The 21,595-nt window shown below is 39.5% G+C and overlaps 1 protein-coding gene across 2 annotated transcripts in view; it reads left to right on the top strand.

The window, feature by feature from the left end:
* Window positions 1-21,148, top strand: part of tp73 (tumor protein p73) — a 45,269-nt gene extending 24,121 nt beyond the window's left edge. For both annotated transcript variants that reach the window (XM_028453187.1, XM_028453188.1), the window contains 10 exons: window positions 7,065-7,251; window positions 7,335-7,450; window positions 7,822-7,931; window positions 8,918-9,060; window positions 9,880-9,968; window positions 10,072-10,199; window positions 11,605-11,759; window positions 11,867-11,996; window positions 19,102-19,195; window positions 19,296-21,148. In XM_028453187.1, the coding sequence (XP_028308988.1) occupies window positions 7,065-7,251; window positions 7,335-7,450; window positions 7,822-7,931; window positions 8,918-9,060; window positions 9,880-9,968; window positions 10,072-10,199; window positions 11,605-11,759; window positions 11,867-11,996; window positions 19,102-19,195; window positions 19,296-19,694 (1,551 nt within the window). In that variant the 3' untranslated portion in view covers window positions 19,695-21,148. The remainder of the gene's footprint in view (window positions 1-7,064; window positions 7,252-7,334; window positions 7,451-7,821; window positions 7,932-8,917; window positions 9,061-9,879; window positions 9,969-10,071; window positions 10,200-11,604; window positions 11,760-11,866; window positions 11,997-19,101; window positions 19,196-19,295) is intronic.
* Window positions 21,149-21,595: the final 447 nt, after the last annotated feature.

Below are 21,595 nucleotides of genomic sequence, written 5' to 3'. Positions count from 1 at the left end.
GATGCAGCGAAGATGCAGGTTCAAGCATGTACCGATCGGCGGCTCGTCAGAAGTTCCTCTTCCCAGCTATTAGCCCCTCTCCGTTTGGACACAGGTTCCAACATGTCCGGCTCACAATGTTGTTCCCTTCCTTTCTTTGAGTATCATCCACTGCCTCATCTCCAGCTCTGGTCTTCCTGCCCAAATGTGGGATATGCGGAAAATGATTTTTCTCACACTTGGGTCCTCGAATGTTAATTATTTTTGAGAACAGGAACAACTGAATTTGTCCTCTTCCTGGGGCACTGAAACGTTTATTTGTCTGATGTGGTGCGCATGGTGGCTTAGTGGTTAGCATGTCCACCTCACAGCAAGAAGGTCCTGGGTGGTCCTTTCTGTGTGGAGTTTGCATGTTCTCCCCGTGCCTTGTGGGTTTCCTCTGGGTACTCCGGTTTCCTCCATCCAAAAACATGACTGTTAGGGTGATTGGAGTCTCTAGATTGCTCATAGGAGTGCATGTGAGTGTGTCTGTATGTTGCCCTGCGATGAATTGGCACTCCGTCCTGGGTGTACCCCCCCAACGCCCATTGAGAGCTGGAGATAGGCACCAGCAGACCCCTGTGACCCTGAAAAAAGGAACAAGCGGGTCTGAAAATGGATGGATGGGCATATGATGTATTAAAAGGAAAACATACTTAACTAAATTAAACATCAGTGCTCAAAAGTGAAAGAGTTAATTTGCGCTTCCACGTATTGTTTTTTCAACTCTTTTCTGCAGCTCCTCGACAAAAAAATTGGGGTCCATACAAGACATTTCAAGTTTGATTTATTATTTTCCTTTTAGAAATTGCCACAATTTCACAAGAATAAACGGTGATTGAAAAATAAAATGTGTACAGCCCGTACACAGAAAAATCATCTTGGATTTGTGCAGACATGTAAAGCATTCACTGTGTGTGTGTGTGTGTGTGTGTGTGTGTGTGTGTGTGTGTGTGTGTGTGTGTGTGTGTGTGTGTGTGTGTGTGTGTGTGTGTGTGTGTGTGTGCGTGTGTGTGTGTGTGCGTGTGTGTGCGTGTGTGTGCGTGTGTGTGTGTGTTAGGCAAATTGACTGTGGGCATGCTGTTTCTTGTGTTTATGGCTGATGGTCTGGCAATTATCACCTTGTCTCATGGAGCCTGTCAGGACCTGCATCTAGCGGTTCACCACGTAAATGGATGGATTTGATGCATTGGGGGTTTTTTTAAGCGTTTTTCCAAGAACATAATGCTCTGCGTATCAGAGTGACATCAGCATTGATTACAATTGGTAGTAAATTCTGGGTTTTAGCCCTGATAACACCCTCTTTGATTACGTTATTGCATGAGATTAAAGCTTGCATCGCACTTTTATACATAAAATAAATCCCCTCTTTTCAAGATGATTGTTGAGGGGAAAAGCAAGGCCCTAACAGTTATATTACAAATAAATCTGAAAGGTTATTGAAATGCAAAGCGTAGCTAAACCCTGAAAACACTGTTTTCTGCTGAAAACTAATGTATTTGGTATTAAGTAATTTTGTTGATAGATTCTTATTCAGTTCTTGACATTTTTGTTAACTAGTACAGTGCCTGTCGGAAGTATGCATGTATCTTTCGGTTGTCTTTTTGTGCATTTTTTGTATAATTGTTTTTGGTTGCTAGTAAAGTGCCCGTCGAAAGTATGTATTCATATAGTGGGAGCTTAAGTAGAGTTGTCAATTATGGCCAAATGAGTATGTGTTTGAAGGTTGGATGTACAAAGAGGTGTACATACTCTGTACTCTGTGTTATAAAGGTGTTTATTTGTGGGTGTAAAGTAAAATAGTGTGTGTGATTTCTCTGGTTTAATTCTATGAGACATGAACATGATAAATGTGTCTGTTGTTTTTTTTACTCACTTTTATATTTTTGTTGTTTGGTGTATTTTTCTGTAATGTATGTTTTTTGGAGTCATTTTGTGCGTTTTTTTTTATCATTCAGTTGTCTTTTTGTAAATTTTTTGTGTAAGTGTTTTTGGTTGCCATTATATAGTGATTCTGGAGTCAATTTGTGTACTTTTTGTTTAAGTATTGCTTATTTTTTGTTTTATTTTCCTCATTTAGTATATTTTGGAGGCAGCTTATGTCATGAATCATGATCCACCACTTTTGGCTCCGCCCCTCCTGAAAAAACTATCACTCTGCAATCTGTGGCATGTTGGATGGATTGAGAGAAAAAAGAAAGAAAAAAGTATCTAGTAGCTAGTTAGCATAGCATTGATCGTTCTTAGAGAGTGAATGGGCATGTCTTAACTACCTCAGGAGCCACGTCCATGATCTAGAGTATAACTAAATCTCTGTGTTTAGTTTCTCTTTTTTAAAGATAGGATCAAATAAAATAGACATGGCAAATACAACAACATCGCACAAAAAAAAAGAGGATAAGAATAAATCATTCAAAAGTGTGACAGTAAGCCGAGGTCACTGTCCACAGGTACAGTATGTTGTGAGGAACAAAAATGGTTTTACCGTTAAATCTCGTACGGAATAGGTTTCTTATGCATTGTACAGCTTTTTTTTTTTTGGTCATTTCCATATTGTATCTGCTGGTAAATTGCTATGGCTTTTCCAACGCTCAAGATAAGATTTTAAGATTTTTTTTTTTAAATGACAAACAGGAAGTATAAATTGGCATTCTTGTCTTGCAATCCCTGTTTCCAGTATCAAGCGTTTGCCTTTAATCAGTCTGTGGAATGCCAATATGTGAAAGGAACTCGGGCTGGCAAATGCAAGAGCGAGCTTGTAGCATTTTGTATGACAATTTTTAGGAATTAAATATAAATCATTTTTAGAGAGATACAACTACTAATTGCTAGTAAAACCAAGTAATTTCAGTGAGGGTATAGATTCTGTTGAATATATGGAAATAAGAATTATCAATTTTATTTCATAAATATGGGAATGGATATGGGCCAATTTTGATGGAGAAAATAATTTTGGGAAAATCAAGAATAAAGTCGAAATGTCAAGATTAAATTTGAAATTTTGAGAATAAAGTTGAAATATTAATTTTGAGATTAAAGTCAAAGTTTTGCTGACAAAAGAAACTAATCTCATCTTTTCCTTTTGAAATTTCAATTTTAATCTCGTCATTTTGACTTTATCCGTGATTTGTCAAATATCGTCTGCATCAAAATTGTCCTAATCGGCTTCCGTACATAAAAGGATGAAAACTATATGAATGTAAATTAAGAGGTAAAGGCTTTGAGCAATCTCCTACAACTATTGCCCATCATGTGTTTTAAAATCTGCATCATTAATGAAAACAACACTGCTTTAAAGTAGCTAACGCTCTTTGCTAAGTGGTTTAGGAATGGTTTGAATGTCACGACAACAAGTTTAGGCTGTTGATTTGTTCCACGGATACTTTACGTCCTCCATTTCAGAGTCTGTGAGAGCTCAAGCAAGTCTGATACAGACACAGCCACACCAAGCATGGATCAGCTGCTAATGTGTTGGTTTCAGACTCCTCAGCACACTTTCTAAGGTCTGATAGTGCAGCAGAAAATTGACCTACATATAATGGTATGGTTGATGACATGATTACAGAAAACTATGGGTAAAATGTTAATTTTAAAGCATTCTATAGAACCATTAGCATGCCAATTTAGCACACAATATACAGCAGAGGTAGGCAACTTTTATCACAACGGGGCCAAAAACAATGTGTTTGTTTGATCCAAGGGCAACATGATCAACATTTATATTTTTCCTGTAAAATATTTGTTTTTTGGAGTCATATTGTGTAATTATCATTTTGCGTTTTGGTTTTTTTGAGTAATTTTTGTGTATTTATGTTGTCATATGTTGTCATATGTTGTAATTTTGCATTTTTGTCTTGATTTTTACTGTATTTTCCTGCAATACTGTAATTCTTTGTATTTATAAATGTATTCTTGCTTTCGTTTTGAGTATTTTTCTGTCATTTTATACATTTACTTTGGGGCCGCATAAAATTAGACCGAGGGCAGCATGTGACCCCCGGGCCACCAGTTGCCTTTAGCTATGACAGTATTAAAAGATCACTAAAAATGCATGATACAGGGGGGACTTTTGCATCTTTCCAACATCTTCGAGTAAAAGACACTCTTACTCAACAGGACTTCTTTAGATACCTGCAGATCAGGAGTTATGTGAGATCACACCTCCACAACTTTGAGATTGCAGGGCCGGATAGATTTGATGGCCGTCTGAAACGTTTGGCTGGGTCTGAAAACATCATCTCACATTTGTATAACTCGCTGCAGACTTCACCGAACACTGTTAAAGCAGAATGGGAAATGGAACTATGCGTACAGATACAAGATGATGTCTGGGACCAGAGTCTGGAACACATTCATATCTGCTCAATTAATGTAAAACACAATTTAATACAATCCAAGGTGCTCCATAGATTACGCTTTGCCAAAAGACAATTACATAGATTTTGATCTAAATTTTATCTTGGGTTAGTGTGATAGATGTGGTTCGCTGGAGGCAAACCATCTTCACAGTTATGGTTTGTGCCGAAATCTGTAGAACTTCTGGAGAGGAACATTTTCATTACTTTCAAATATAATAGGGGACAACTGTTGTACATTGTTTTGTTTTTGCTTTTGTTTCCTTTTGTATTCAACATAAAAAAGAAAAGAACAAGATGAAGGAATTGTCTGTTGGATGTCTTTTATAAAAATAGATTGATAGATTGATTTGAGGGGTACACTACAAATCTATATTGGATTAATTTCCGTTAGCTAGCTTGAACTAACCACACAAGCTGTACTACGAAGGTCGATCACCTATGATCACAACATGCTAATTGAAGCCAAGTGATTACAGCCTCGCTACGTGAGCGTGCACATGAAAGAGGTGGAGATTGCAGTGTCTGACCAATCAATGGAGAGAAATGTCAGAATTTACAATGAATGGAGGAACAGCTTCTGATCTTAAACAAATACAATGAATATAAATCCATGATGACAGTGAAGAGCCACACTGTTAGTGCAGCACACAGCAGGAGGTGGAGCTTTTACACTTGCTCAGATCTGATCCACTTCATAACGTGGTACGGACCATTTTGTAGATGTATAAAATGATGAATAATTAAAATCCATAATTCCGACCAAAGACAACCCTGTTGTTACAGGATTAATATTTATAATATTAATCCATTGGATGATAAACAGACAGCGCTCTGCAGTTAAACTTTATTACAGCACACACGTGTTTCTATTCAAACAGACCACTATCACACACACTGGGATGAGAGCACATTGTGCATGTTCCTGCTGATATTGTCAGCCCCAGCCTATGAATTAACGAATGAATTAATTAAGGACTTCAGCCGTCCGCGCACATGTATCGAAACACAGGCTTCATCAGTTGACTGTAAATCAATCCATTAGATATAAATCTATATCTTTCCTAAAGGATGTCATCAGTAAATGAAAGGATTGCATTTATAATTAAAAATCTTTTTTCCTAAACTCAGCTGTCAGATTTGCACTAACCAGGATCATCTATCAATGGGCAGGTCATTTTCTAAGAGATCTGATTGGTCAGGAGGCGGGGCTTTAGGACTCACTAACATCCAAGCCAGAACCAAACCTGGTTGCAACCAGGTTAGCCGTTCAGCATTAATTGCCATAGTGATCAAGCTCCAGCAAGCTTTGTAGTCCAGCACACACTAATTAAATCCTGGAAGTTAGAGCGATAAGAGGTCATCTAGATTCGTAGCATACCCCCTCGTGGTTCATGGGCCTGTAAATAAGCCTCTATGGCTGTTGCATCTCCAAAAAATATTTATTGATGCTCGGGGTGGGCTGTTGAGACTTGTTAGGGAAAGTTAAGTGGAAAAGGTAATACCTATGCACAGGTATTTCCATTGCCCAACAGAGAGTGCTCACGGTGAAGGGTGTGTGCGTGAGACACTGTGGTGTGTTGTGAGGGGCTGAGTAACCGCATCACAAGTAATCCTGGTGGAGTCTTTCCCAGGAAACAAAATGGCTGAAGCAACCTGGTGTCGGGCTGCACTGCAGAAGCGCTAACTAAAAAAGCGTGAAAAATAACAAAAAGGAAAATTAAATACAAATAAATAAATATGAGTGGAAAAAATACAAAAGTTATAAAAATGCTAAAATATTGTCCAAAAAATACATTTATATTGATAAATAGTTCTTCTTCTTCTTCTTCTTCTTCTTCTTCTTCTTCTTCTTCTTCTTCTTCTTCTTCTTCTTCTTCTTCTTCTTCTTTATATATTTTCAATGTTCAGCAAAAAATGACAACATTTTAGAGTCATTGTAGATGTTATTTTGTCATCACATAAAAACACACAGATCTGTGTTTCACTTTTCCACTCAATCGTCGTGTCTTATGCTCCACATCCAGACAGGTGGTGAATAGTCACTTATTCATATAATAACACAGTTATTACTTTTACGAGTGAAATTTACTACTGACGGCTTTACTGTCATCATGTATCGCCCTTTCCCTTTCTATTCAGACGTTTCTTTATAAAATTACAAAAGATGACAACAAGAACACTCAAAGAAGTAACACAAACACTCATAATGACTCTAAAAACACACAAATTGAGGACAAAAAATCCCCAAATGCCAGAAAAATACACAACATGACAAGGAAAACATATGACAGGAAAAAATCTAAATATTGTCAATAAAACAACACATACAAAATGGCAGAACATTACTCCAAAAACACACAAATTCACAGCAAAAATTCACAAAATGTGAACAAAACAAAACATAATGACTGAAAAAGTACAAAATAGGTTCAAAAGTGCGCAAAATGATTTTAAAAAGACACAAAAAACCACAAACTGTCATGAAAAAATATCCAAAATGACTCTCAAAACCATCAAAGACCAGAGCCTTTGTTTTTTCCTGTATTGATAATCAAATTGCTTCATTATTTCAGAATTGCTGACATGAATATGATAACATGACCCTCCGATCAGACAATCACATTGGAACACACTGATGTTAAGGAGGTTGGGATAACTTGTGTGTGTGGTTGTTCTTTTCCCTCCCAGTACTCTCCATTGCTGAAGAAGCTCTACTGTCAGATCGCCAAAACATGCCCAATCCAGATCAAGCTGTGCACCTCTCCTCCGCATGGCAGCATCATCCGAGCCATGCCCATCTACAAGAAGGCCGAACACGTCACAGAGGTGGTCAAACGGTGCCCCAACCATGAGCTTGGACGAGACTTCAATGACAGTACGGGCTTTTGTTTTTTTCATTGTTTGAAACAGACGAACATGAAACCTTCTACAACTCTGTTGAATCTTTCTCCCTCAAAGGTCAAGCAGCGCCTGCCAGTCACCTAATCAGAGTGGAAGGGAATAATCTCTCCCAGTATGTGGATGACCCCGTTACTGGCCGGCAGAGTGTCTACGTGCCCTACGAGGCTCCACAGGTCAGAGAAACCAACATTGCACTGCATTAGATACTTTCGGGCCTGAAAATAAAATGCGAGATGTGACAGGAACATCCACATATTAGGTGAGATGTCACCAATTTTGTGTGTGATTAACCAGAGAGAGGAGAGACCACACAACTGATTATTCCAGCTCCTTTGAAAGCAGCTGCGAGTAGACACATCTATATATAAAGACACCAGGCGTGTCAGAACAGGCCCGAGAGTCTTTGTGCCTGGGATTGCACCTGAGGAGATGAAGAAAAAACTCCTCTGGCTCATGCGCTGCTTGAGGAAGAGCGCTCTGCTACACTGCCCTCTACTGGTATTATGGTGTAACTGTAGGAAATCGTCTTGGTTGTGTGTTGCAGGTTGGGACTGAATTCACCACCATTCTGTATAACTTCATGTGTAACAGCAGCTGTGTAGGCGGCATGAACAGAAGACCCATCCTCATCATCATCACTTTGGAAACCAGGGAGTGAGTCAAGCATTCAAAGTCCTTGTTGAAATCAGGTTTATATCATCCCACCTTTAATAAATGATATTAATACCAACCAATAAGCTTTTCTCTCATTAGTTTATATTGAAGGGGGGCATGAAAATAGATTTCCTTCTTTGCACTTTATTAATAAATAGTTTTATTACTGTTCTAAACTTATTAGTTATTAATAGTTATTATGAGATTTGAAGACAAATATCTAATTTTTTTTCTTTTTTTTTAAAGTTAATTTAATATTAATAATAATAATTTAAAAAGATAAACTATTTAGTGTAAGCATTAAGTGTAAGTACACCTCCAGGTTTTTGCTCACATTCAAAAAAGCCTTGATTATGGGCGTTACTCCTAGAGTTAAGACACGCCCAATCACAGCGGCCCCGCCTCTCACTGAGGGTTGTGAAAGGAGGAGACCTTGTCCCCACTCCCATTTTTTATAGGAGGGGTGGGGCCAACAGTGACGTCACTGATCCAAACCGACATCACCTATTTAAGCCCAGCCAATAGGAAAATTCAATTGCAATAGAGGGCATTCGCTCTGACATTTTACAACTAAAAATTTAAATAGTAAGACCAAAATATGAAGAGTGGGACTGGGATCAATAAACTACTTTATACCTAATCATATATGTATTCAGTGGGAAAAAAGTGGTTTTTATGGTGTACTTACACTTCAATAAAGAGCTTTATTACTGCTCTAAACTTATATTATATGTTATTAATAGTTGTTTTTAGGAGATTTGAAGAATAGTCCAACTTATTTATTTATTCATTTTCATAAAAAGGGACCCTGAGAGATTTTCGTTCAAAAAATGTGTGAACCCCTGGATTACAGGACAATAGAATGTAGCAAACTGTCCTCTGTGGGAGATGAAATTCTAGCCTTCATTGATGTCCAGGTGGTGAACCTTAGAGAGAGGCTGCAGGCTTCTAATCATGTTCTTCTTGTTCATTTTCTTTCCCTGCAGTGGTCAAGTGTTAGGCAGAAGGTCATTTGAAGGTCGAATATGTGCGTGTCCTGGCCGAGACAGGAAGGCGGATGAGGACCACTTCAGGGAACAACAGGCTTTGAATGAAAGCGTGGCCAAAAACGGCAGTGCCAACAAGCGCAGTGAGTTCACATTGGTGCACGTCAGGGGTGGACTGGCCGTCTGGCATACCGGGCATCGTCCCGGTGGGCCGGTCCGGTCCGCTACGTTTTTGTATTTTTTTGACGAGGGAGTGGAGGCAGACATGGTAACAGGTGGCCAAAAATGGTCCAAAAGGGGCAAAAACATGGCAAGAAAAGAGTGACAAAAGCAGCCAAGAGTAGCCAAAAATGGGCAAATGAAGAACAAGGTGGTATGTAAAGGAAATGGGTGTCTTATATGGGCAAAATGTGTCAAACAATAGTGACAACGGGCAAAGAAGAGGCGACGTGTAGGGAAAAAAGGAAACAAGTGATATTAATTGGGCAAAAGTTAGCTTATTTGGATGAAAAGTGGCCAAAAAAAATTTCTAGAAAGGATAAAAAATGCATAAGTGTCAAAAAGAACTAATAGATAAAAAGGAATATTTGTTGACAAAGGGTAGCTAAAGTCTGAAAAAAGTTTCACAACTTTTTGTAAAGGAGCAAAAATTGGACAAAGGAAGTTGCAAAATTGCTATTTGGAAATAGGTACAAAGATGTGAAAAAGTTTCCCTCTTTTAAGGTTTTCTGGGGGAATAATAATTAAAATAAAGACATATAGAGCCACAATTTGAGCATCGATGACTTAATAACAGCATCTACATGGATCTACATGGTGTCCTCTGATAATGTAGTGGGCTGGTCTGGACAGAACATACCAGGGCTGAATTTTGGTCCCAGTCCACCCCTGGTGCACATTACCACATAAAGAGAGGTGTCTAAATTAAACCAATGGACTGAAACCTGCTTCCTCCTGTGCAGACTTCAAGCACAGCCCTCCCAACGTTCCCAGTCCAAATATGAACATGAGGAAGCGACGGCACGGAGAAGAAGAGATTTACTACATACCTGTACGAGGATCACTCATTTTTCATATTTAGCATGAACTACTGCAGAATGATGTTAATGTTACTTAGTTGCTGAGGTCAGCGTGCTCCTTGTGTTGGTGCGTAGGTTCGTGGTCGGGAGAACTTTGAGCTGCTGATGAAGATTAAAGACAGTTTGGAGCTGGTGGAGCTGGTGCCACAGCAGCTGGTGGAGTCTTACAGACAGCAAACACAGCAGCAGTTACTGCAGAGACCGTGAGTCCCTTCAGTGCACCATCCTCATGGAAACATTAGCTCAGCTGTGAACACACACACACACACACACACACACACACACACACGGTACTAATTAATATTGTTTGATTTATTCAACATTCTTTGTTTTTTGCAGAAAACAGTCTAAAATGACTTTATTGTTTTTCAAATAATCTGTGTACCGTTCCTTCTTTGCTTATTCCGGTTTAAAACCATATCAAAATGACAAATAAACGGTGTGGTTATTTTGTTTTACTGACTTAAAACCTAAACAGAATTACAGAAAAATCAAAAACCAGACAAGCAGCATTTTTCTGTTTTAAAATTCAATCTTGTCTCTGTCTGTGTGATATTTGGTTATTTAAGGGAAACTAAGACGAGAGCTTCTTGTTTTGAGCTTATCACACAAAGGAGACCCACAGATGGGGGGTGGGGACTTTTACTCTTGGATGAAAAAAGGAGCTATGCATAAAAAAATGATGGATGTTATGAAAAGCATGCACATAATATGTGATTAAAGGAACCAGAGGTGGTGTAATGAACCTACTGATGCTTCTTGTTTTTTGTCATCAACTTCCATGTATGTTGATGGCTGCTGTTAGTGGCTGGTGGTATTATTACGTGCAAAAATATATATTTTTAGTGCCCTCAAGAAAGCTGTACGTGTTTTGGCAAAAATGTCAAATTGTAGAAGTTCTATCATCTATTGTTCCTCACACCAGCCTCACAATCAATAGTCAGTCACCTGTTTATTTGGACACTTTTTGAACCGTAACACTGTTCGCTCTGACAGAATGTGAAGTGCTTAAGGTCTCGCTCTAATTTCCCCATAAATATCCAAATATCTCACAAACAGAACAATTTGCTATTAATATTTTAATTTGAAAACAGAAAAAGGCTGCTAGTCTGGTTTTTGATTTTTCTTTATTTCTGTTTTGGTTTTAAGTCAGTAAAATAAAATAACCACACCCTTTATTTGTTATTTTGATTTGGTTTTTAAAACGGAATAACCAAAGAACGAACGGTACACGTATTTCAAATGATCACATTGCCTTGTTTAATTTATCCGTTTGAAATCACAGTAAAAACATTCATTCGTCTACTGGACTTCACATCCCACAATGTAATACACAAAACTTTTCCATGTCAATAAGAGAGTGTTAACAGTGGATATTAAAACAAACTTTCCAGCTGCAATTTCAACCTTTTAACATCTTTTTTTTGGCGAGCAAATGATTGTTGTATGTATTAATCAGTGAGGCCTACACTATGTTATTATCTAGCAGCTTTAGTTGGATTCTCACACCATAGCAGAGCACAGTAGTGAGTCGTCCTTTGATGGACAGGGGATCACTGGATTCTAAAGTGTATGTGGACATTCTTCTCTTTGTTCTCTCTCCCTCAGGAGCCACATAGCCTCGCCCTCCTCCTACTCCCCCCTGACCAACATGAACAAGCTCTACCCACACGGAAGCCTCGGCAAAGCAGCGTCAGTCACCCAGCTGGTGGGGCAGCAGCCCCAGCAGCACCACTCTGCCCCTCCAACCATAGCTCATATGGGTGAGTGGATTTTAGAAGCTTTTTCTCTGCAGTCCTACTTGTGGCGTGTTACTTTATGGACCCCCCTCCCCCTGCCCCCCTCCCCTCCTTCTTTCCTCTGCTCACAGGTTCCAACATGTTCAACAGCAACCACATGCAGGCCAACGGAGACATGAATGGAGGCCACAGCAGTCAGAATATAGTGTCCTCCCACTGCAGCCCCCCCCCTCCGTATAACCCTGACCCCGGCCTCGTCAGGTACCTCACCCTGCAATGACACTGCTTCTTTAGCCTGTCAGAGGCCAGCAGACTATCTGATGCACCTTATGGGCTTTGGAGCTAAAACGTCAAACAGAGATTTCCTCCCAGACGTTTCTTTTGCTTCAAAGTGTGTCTGACTCCTAATCAGTGGTTCTCAAACTGCCGTGCACGTCCCCCTTAAAGAAACATAGGTTTAACCCTCCGTGTCTCCTCCATTTCGCACAGTGTTAATTTTGACTGAAAATTTCCATTTAGTCGTTGTTTAACTCATCTGGCAAATATGTCACTTAGTGTTAATCAAGATTACTTCTGCTTGTATTATTTAACTGGAGGGCATTGGCTCATTAATAACTAAAAGCTCACCCCTTTATTATAACTGGCCTATACAGTAAGACAGCTACTAATAGGACAATGTTAGCACTGCTTAAATTTGCTTTTTAAGAGCCTTTTTGTCTCATTTTGAATTATTTTTTCTGTGTACAAATTGATGCTTAGTCAACAGGATTAATACTGGTCTTGTCATTATCTTCATAAATGAAAAGTGGAATAGTCCCATAGTTTAAAAATCGCTGGTAAAGATTCTGTAATAATAAGTAATAATCTACAAGCGCCAAGTTAAAGATTCACAAAGCAACATCAAATCAAACACAGCAGAGTTTCCCAACCAGGGCTATGTGTACCCCAAACAACCACTGAAAATAAAAAAAACACTAAATGACTCAAAAAACTACCAAAAAGATACGCACAAAAAACGGCAAAAAAAAATTCACACATTTCTGCTCAAAACAAACAAACACTATAAGAATAACAGTAAAATCTACAAGGACATCAAAAAATGCACATACGGGACTCCTAAAATGCAAAATCACAAAAAACAACACAAATGAAGTCCAATACGCAGAAAATGAGAAACAACTATACAAACCACAACAAAATCACACAGAATGACATAAAAACAACCACAAAAATACATGAATTGACTCCAAGGGCCTGTACTATGAAGCCTGATAACTATATTCTGGATTTACCGTAATTTCCAGGCTATTGAATGCACCGCTGTATTGGTCGCATTCCAATAATTTAGCAATTTTCCAAGATAGGCCGCACCCTATTGGCTAATGAGAATGTCCTTCAAAAGACTCGGCCAATCAGAATGGGCAGCTAGGCGAGCTGCTGTACTCCTGTTAATAGAGGTTTCCGTGTATTTCTGCATATTCTGATCAGTTTCAACAGACGAGTTTCCATTTCTATATGAAGGCACCTCCTCCTCACTGCCCCGCGAGACTGTCCTGCATACGGACCATGACGCCTCCGTCCTGAGTTATTAAAGCTTTCACTTTCCCCACATTATCCGTAGCTCGTTTTTGAATGTTCAGTTCACCGTGATGTTCAGTGGCTGTAGGAGTGACTGTCAGTAATATTCTGCCTCCCAACACCAGCTTTCACTGAACACGTGTGTGACTGACTGAAAAATTCACACGTAATGCGCACCGCCACATTGGCCGCACCCTCAACTTTAAATACAAAAAATAGCACCCTATACGCCGGAAAATACGGCTTCTCCGTTAGCGGGCTTCACCTAACCAAACATGCTCTGCAAGTGTTGTAGAACCAAGAGAGCAGCTGTCCTACGAAGCCCGATATCAACTCGCCAATGGATGATTTCAGCCTGACTACATGCGTGCTCTTGTGACAGGGGTGGAGATTGCAGCGTCAGACCAATCACAAACATGGACAAACCGTGCAGAGCAATTAAATCAAATGAATTAAAATCCGTAATTCCGACCAAAAACAACACTGTTGCTGCTGTAAAAGCAGCAAGGAATGAATGTAGAACCAACACAAACATCAAGCACACAGGCTTTATCAGCTGACTAACGTAGGTCAGTACATCAGATAAAAATCTATATGTTTCCTATAGGATGTTATCGGTAAATGAAAGGATTGCATCGATGTCTAAATATTCTCTCTTCTGTCACATCGGATCGCTGTCACGTGTTCACAGAATTATTCTCTTTTTATTGGTCAGGTAATTTTCTAAGAGAACTGATTGGTCAGAAGGCGGGGCTTTCATACTTGCTCAGATCTTATCCACTTCATAACCTGGTCCCGACTCTTTCAGCTTAAGTTACCACGGTGATTCCAGCTTCGTTGTACAGGACACACCGATTAAATCCCGGAAGTTAGTGCGATAAGAGGAAATCCAAATTTGTAGTACAGGCCCCAAATACGCACAAAACAACAAAAACACAGACAAGTAGCAGAAAGAAACAAAACATTAAGTACACAAAACAAAAGCACAGAACATTTTCACAAAATACAACAAAGATACACAAAAACAAGAGCACTCAGAGGGCCTGTGCTACAAAGCTGCATTTCTTCTTATCGCCCTGACTTCCAGGATTTATTCCGTTTACCCTGTACTACGATGCTGGTTAACTTCTTACCGGTGTAAATTGCCATGGTAACTTACGCTGATTAGCTAACCTGGTCGGGAGCAAGTTAAGTTCTGGATAAGAGATCAGCGAACATAAAAATCCTCCCTACTGACCAATCAGTTCTCTGGGAAAATGACCTGCCCATTTTTAAAGGAATCCTGTTTGGTGGGCGGATCGTGAGAAAAATAATATTTTGGATAAATGTGATCCATTCATTTACCCGATGACATCCTATAAAAGATACATATTTTCATCTGATGGACTGACCTACAATAGTCAGGTGATTGGAGTCATACGTTATTGTAACACATCACAGTCGATGCTCACGTACTGTCAGGTACTGTGGAAGCACATTATACAACATTAGTGGTTGGACTGATTTAGACTTTTCTTGAAACTATGCTTATGGTGAGCTCTACACTTATCGCCTCATGTCCCTCCCTTTAAAAGTGTCTCTGCTGTAATAAAGTGAAACCGTTAGTGTCCATTTATGTGGTTTATAGATGAATTAGTATTACATGAACTCACAAATTTACATATTAACAGTGTCTGCAAGCTCCTGCCAGCATTCCTTCCATTCTGCTTTTGCAGCAGCAACAATGTTTCTTTACAATTATTTATCTTAATTCTTCATATTTATAAGAATTGTTTCTCATTGGTGACATAAGTTAACTTGTTTATAACCAACTTTGTAGTACAGCTGCTCTGTGACTGCAAGTGTTTGGTTAGGTGAAGCCCACTTACGGAGAGATGTCCAGGATGTGTTTATCCAGCTTCGTTGCAAAGGCCACCTCTGCCAAATCTCCTTTTTTCCAGATATTGTCATTTATTTGGATCAGTAGCTGTGTTTCCATTACCCTTGGAAATGCACAAAATCTAAATAGCGCAATAAAAACTGGTAATGGAAACACTTGAATTTTGAAAAAACAGTCAAATATCTCTAAAATATTTTCACGCTTTCATGAGGAGGAATTTCACAAGTTTTGATAATGAAATGTGTCGTAAAAGCTCTATGGAAACACTTTTTCAGCAAATACACATCACAGAACGTGAGGTACCTGGTCACATGACCACTTCTCTCCAAGAAAACATGACACGGTATGTGTAGACAGAAGAGGAGACATTTCTTCGCATTATACTTAAAAAATATTTCTGCCACATTAGGCAGCAAACAACAAAGGAATACGGAGTGTAATGAGGAGGTTTGGAGCATCCGTCCTCCTGCAGCGAAGTCTTGCAGGATGAGATTTCATGGGAGTTACGAGGCTCCTGCTCATTTCAACCTTCAATGGAAACACGTTCAAAGCGCAATTATACTTTCTCAACATTTGGAAATATTGCTTTTATTTTGTGAAAATCTGTAGTGGAAACACAGCTAGTGATCTTGATGATGGTAAAACGATCATTCACACTTTATAGTCTCAGAAGAAACATGGAGCTCGTAGCTGTGCTGTTGTATGATCAAAGCAGAAAGTGAAATGGAAGTGTAGAACCAGCTCAAAGAGCATAACATAGGGATTTATCAATTTTTCAAACTGATCCAGAATCAGTATATTGATCCGAATCCCCTCCAAAACTTAATGGAATCTTCCCTGGCCTAAGGTTTATCTTTGGTTATGATTTTGTCCAAATCTGTGACGTACCATTTGATGTAATCCTGCAAACAAACAAACAGGGGACATTTCCTCCTTGGTGGAGGTAAAAACAGAAACACAAACAAAACTATAACAAAAACTGATTACAGGATTACATGTTAAACCAGTGGTTCTCAAACTTTTTCAGTTATGTCCTTCTTTAAAGAGTTACATTTTTAAACAAAATTGGTAAAAAAATTATAACTTTATTGAAAAAACTAATAAATAATAAATTAATCACATATTGTAGCACAGTAAAAAATAAAGTTCTTTGATTGCAAAAATAAATGAATGTTGGCAAGAAAGATTGATATGTAATTACAGAAATCTTTCACAGTCAGTTCTAGTCAGACTGCCCTAAGCAGGCCAGATACCATCGTACACTGGTAGCAAACACCACGGTCTCTGTTTTGACTATGGCTTTGACTATCAGCAACATAGGCCACGGTTACATGATGTTTTTTTCATTTGTGATTACTAGTTATTCTGAATTAAATTGTTTGGAATTAAAGTGTTCTGCTTCTAATTACATGGAAATAGTATTTTCTAATTGAGGTTTACATGGAAAACAGGTTTATTCACCTTTATTCAATTCCGCATTTGGTCTGTGGGTTTGGACAGCTCAGATTGGACATGGGGCGAACGTGACGTATCACTTCTATCTGGAGTAAACACACTACAAACCGTTTCTTTTTGGCTACAACATAAAAGACCACATAATAAGAACTGTTTTCACTTTTATTTTGATTGTAGTTTTGAAGCAGCAGCTTGACAATAACATACGGTTTTGCTTTGGTCAGCTGAGTAGAAGGAGATACAGTAGCGGAGAAGGGAGGCAGACGACCGTACTTTGTTCAATCAAAGCTAGTGGTTAATGCAAAAGCTGCTCTACCTCCACTATACACGACATCGAGTGAAAAATGAACTTTATGATGATCCACTCGTTATTAGTGAAGCTCTGGTGCTTCATGTCCCGATGAAGCCTGTTCCGTTTACCGATGTCCGTGTGTGTAATAAGTCTGTGTGTCTGTGTGAATCTGCACGTTTATGCCTCCGTCCATCCACTATTTTCATTATATCCATGTCTTTTAAGGCTCTTATGAAATAAAAAGTCTCGCTGGAGTCCGGGCACCCATTCCTGGATTATGTTGTCAACACTGCGTCGCGCATGCGCAGAACAACCAGAATTAACTGGGGAATTAAGTGTTTACAAGAAAGTGGAATTCTTTAATTCAGAATAAACCAGTCACCTAATTCGAATTTAAGTTTAATTCGGAATTAAATTTGCATTAGGAGTTAAGTGTTTACAAGGTCAGTTTAAAGAGGATTTAAGTTTTATTCTGAATTAAAGATGAATTATAGCTCCCATGTAAACGTGGCCATTGAGAGCACAAACAGCAGCAGATTCACTGAGGCAAATACGCTGAAGGCTTGTTAACCTCTGAGATCCCAGATCGGTCTGATCCCAAAACCCTTTGACATAATAAACCCTCTGTCCACATCTGACCAGCAACCCTAAAGCTTGACCTTGTCTCAATCATCCAAACCGCCACAACAAAGATGGGTCAGTTGTGCTAACTTCATAGTATCACAGTATCCATCCATCAGTCCGCTTGCTCCTTCTTTCAGGGTCGAGGGGGTCTGCTGGTGCCTATCTCAAGCTCTCATTGGGCGTTAGGCAGGGGTACACCCTGGACAGGGTGCCAGTCCATCGCAGGACAACACAACCACTCATACACACATTCACTCCTAGGGGCAATTTAGAGACTCCAATCAACCTAACCATTGTTTTTGGATTGTGGGAGAAAACCCACGCAAGCATGGGGAGAACATGCAAACTCTACACAGAAAAGACTCAAGTGTCCAGGGCTTGAACCCAGGACCTACTTGCTGTGTGGCGGACGTGTTAACCACGAAGCCACCGCGTGTCAGTATCACAGTATTACTCACTACAATGATCCTTTTATCCACTCCACTACTTTTCATCACAAGCAAATGATCACAATAAAGCAACCGGAGTAAAGAACAATAAAAGAGCCATTATTTTTCTTTTTGCCTCCGTTTTACAGACAGAAGAACCTCTCTGGATCTCTCCGTGTTTCCATCCGCAGCTCATTTGGGTTATTGTGTTACCCCCAAAATATGTCCGAGTCCTCCGACTTTCAAGTTAGTTGTGAATGTGTGCTGTATTTGCTGGACAAAATAAAAAGCCAAGGCCGCTCCGCCAAACTGTCACATCACTCCTAGGGGGCGCACCCCACAGTTTGAGAACCACTGTGTTAAAGTGTTAGCCCCCTGACATACTCGTCACATGTTCAGTGTTTACTCCAACTGCTGGTCTAAATGAGCTAGGATATGCCCTAGTGTACCAGGATCCCTACAGATATCTGCATGGATGGATGGATGGATGGATGGAGGGATGGATGCATGGATGGATGGTAAACTCGTAGCATGAATTAAGGGCTGCTCAGGCAAAAGATCACTGTGTATACATCCCAGCTTTGCAATGCACTTATGCAAATTTTCTTGATTTCTTGTCTTCTCATTTTTACTTCTGTTGTAATCTCATGTTTTATAATTTAAACTAAGCAAATGCTTTTCTGCAGTTTTATATCACTTTGACAATCATCTGGACATTGTTTCCATCTTTCTGTTTTTTATTTTTAATTTTATTCTGTTGTGTTCTTTGAGCAGTGTAATTGTACTGCTATGTTGTATGTTCTGACTATTTTTACATTTTCTGTGTTGGTAATAAAGGTTTTTCACCAAAGCAAGAATGGCCTTATCAGTCATTATTACAAACGTACATTATGGTTTACTCTCTCTCCGCCTCTCAAGGTCACTTTTTTTCTATCAGCTTGAACACGTAACAGGATTCATAGATGACACAATAGATCGGAATGAATCTGTGGGTTTCAGCTGTGAACTCACACTGGCACGGATTCACGTTTTCTCTGTGATTATAACGTCTTATTCTGATTCTGACGCTGCTTTGTGGTCTAAGCAGCCCTGCTTCTCTCCCCCATACAGCTTTCTCACCAGCCTGGGCTGTCAAAACTTCATTGAGTACTTCACCTCACAGGGCGTCCAGTCCATCTACCATCTCCAAACTCTCTCCATGGAGGTAAACTCTCCTCCTGCACTTGTGATCTACATTGGAGAGTTCTACAATAGATTGTATGTGTTCAGCTATCAGCTCGTCTTAAACTCTGTGCCTTTTCTAGGATTTAGGAGCTTTGAAGATACCTGAGCAGTCCCGCATGGCAATCTGGAGAGGTCTACAGGAGATGAAACAAGGCGCCTCCCTCCAGATGCCCAGCTCCACCCACCACCATGATTACCACGGCCAACAGTTAATGCGCTCCAGCGGCGGCATGGCTGCCTCTGCCATGGCGGCCATCGGTGCTGCCGGCGGCGAGCTACAGCGTCAGCGTGTCATGGAGGCCGTGCATTTTCGAGTGCGTCACACCATCACCATCCCCAACAGGTCCGGGGTCGTGGGTGCGTCTGGAATGGCTGCGGGCGACGAGTGGGCTGACTTCGGCTTCGACATGCCGGACTGTAAGGCGTCACGCAGCAAGAACTCTATCAAGGAGGAATTCATGGAGAGTGACCTTCACTGAGAAGACTCGTGGGACTTTCAGCCATGTCTGTAGCTGTCTGTAGAGACGTCTGTAGCTGTCTTGTTTCCAATGTGCTGCCTTTACACTCGCCTAGCCCACATGGTGTCATGTCACCCATCGTCACAAATGCTACTGTACATCAGTACATCCATGAAGCCTACATGACATCCATTATGAAAGCAGACACACACACACACACCAGCTCGGACTCTTGCGTATATTAATGTAGAAAACATTCTGCTGACTTATTTATTTACCTGCTAACGCTTCGTCCACTTGTACAAATGTAAATACAGTATTCTGTACATGTTTTGAAATAGTTGGAAAAACATCAACAACATTATTCTCATTTTAAAGGTGCTTCAAAACATAACACATTTTTAAAATTCTCCTTGTATGTCATCCCACAAATCCTCTGACAGGGATTCACTCACAAACCAAATGTTAAAGGTTGAAATTGACGCTTGAAAGTTTGTTTTTGACAAGTTTGTTGACAGATGGTCACTTTGTAAAAGTTTTGCGCATTGCATTGTGGGATTTGGAGTTTGGTTATCATTTCCCCCGTGATATGTGGCCACACTGTCGTATTTGGGTCGTTTCCATCAAAGTTACCCTCAATATCATCGTCCAGTGTGTGAAAACAGCACATTGTCACACTGATTTCAGTGGTTAAGCAGCTTTGAATGAATGATCTCAGTCGTCTGTCATAACTCTGTGAACATAGTGGCATTAATTAATGACTTAAATGATGTTTCACTGCTAAAATAATTTTTACTGATCTTTGACGTGTGTGCGTGTGTGTGTGCACACATGTTGCTTCTTCTCTTGCAGTGATGACATATGATAGTCGGTGAAACAAAGCGAAAATGCTAGGAAGCACAACAGTGTTATATGTTGACTACAGGGAATTGTTCAGGGGACTGACTTTTAGATTAGAACCGTCGACCCCGATGGTTAAAAGACAAGACCAGAGAGTAGCATTCATGTCTCCTTCGTGTGTTTTTAAAAACCTTGCAGGGCAAGGTCTTCAAATATTGATCGTAGCTGACTTAATAGTGCATCCGTGCTTGTCGATAACGAATGAAAACATTCCAGTTTTATCTTTAGATTGACGTCCAAGGTGATTAATCATTCGAGCATAATGTTTAAAAATCATTGTAGCTGTCACTTCACAAAAGATTTCGGCTGATCTGATTTGTATACTGTACATTGTTCAGGGTCTTCACACAAAGGGACACATTTGACAGAACAACCAAGAACAAGTGAGAGAAAAAGGCACTTTAAAGCTTTAGACATGGAAAAATTAGGATGATCAGTATTATCTCTACACTGTAAATAGTGACACTTACTGTAATAATTCCTGTAACTTTAAGGATTAGTAGGATGTGGACGTTTGTATTGATGTACATTTATGTTCAGTAGTTTTGACATTAAATTCAGTGTTTTTGATCAAATGTTTGTGTGTTGATGAAAGCTTCAATGGGTATCAGACGAGTTCCTTTTAACGGAGGTTTATACTTTACTCACAATTACAGTAAAAGAAGAAACACAGGGAAAAAACTGGCAACGTGAGCAATAGCCGTTAAAAACAGAACCATTTCCATGAACCTTTTCAAAATAAAAGCTTTGACAGAAAGTAAATAAATGTACTTTTAGATATCAGCATACAATCTAAACTGATGTTCACTTTACTTAAATAAATCAGTAAACTCAGACCTTTACTCATAAATAAATGTATCCTCAGTGAACAATCCTGTTAAATATAATTATAAACCTTTAAAGATGGATTGTTCACCGTTACAAACACTTTATTATTCTGAAGTGTTACTTCCATTCTGAAAGTGGTCGATACATTATGGATTCAGAAAAATGAACGAAAAGAATCAAACCTTTAAAGCAAC

This window comes from Gouania willdenowi, chromosome 7 (genome assembly GCF_900634775.1).
Source record: "Gouania willdenowi chromosome 7, fGouWil2.1, whole genome shotgun sequence".
Classification (NCBI taxonomy): Eukaryota; Metazoa; Chordata; class Actinopteri; order Blenniiformes; family Gobiesocidae; genus Gouania; species Gouania willdenowi.
Note: the sequence above shows the minus strand (reverse complement) of the source record. Positions and strands in the feature narration are given on the sequence as shown.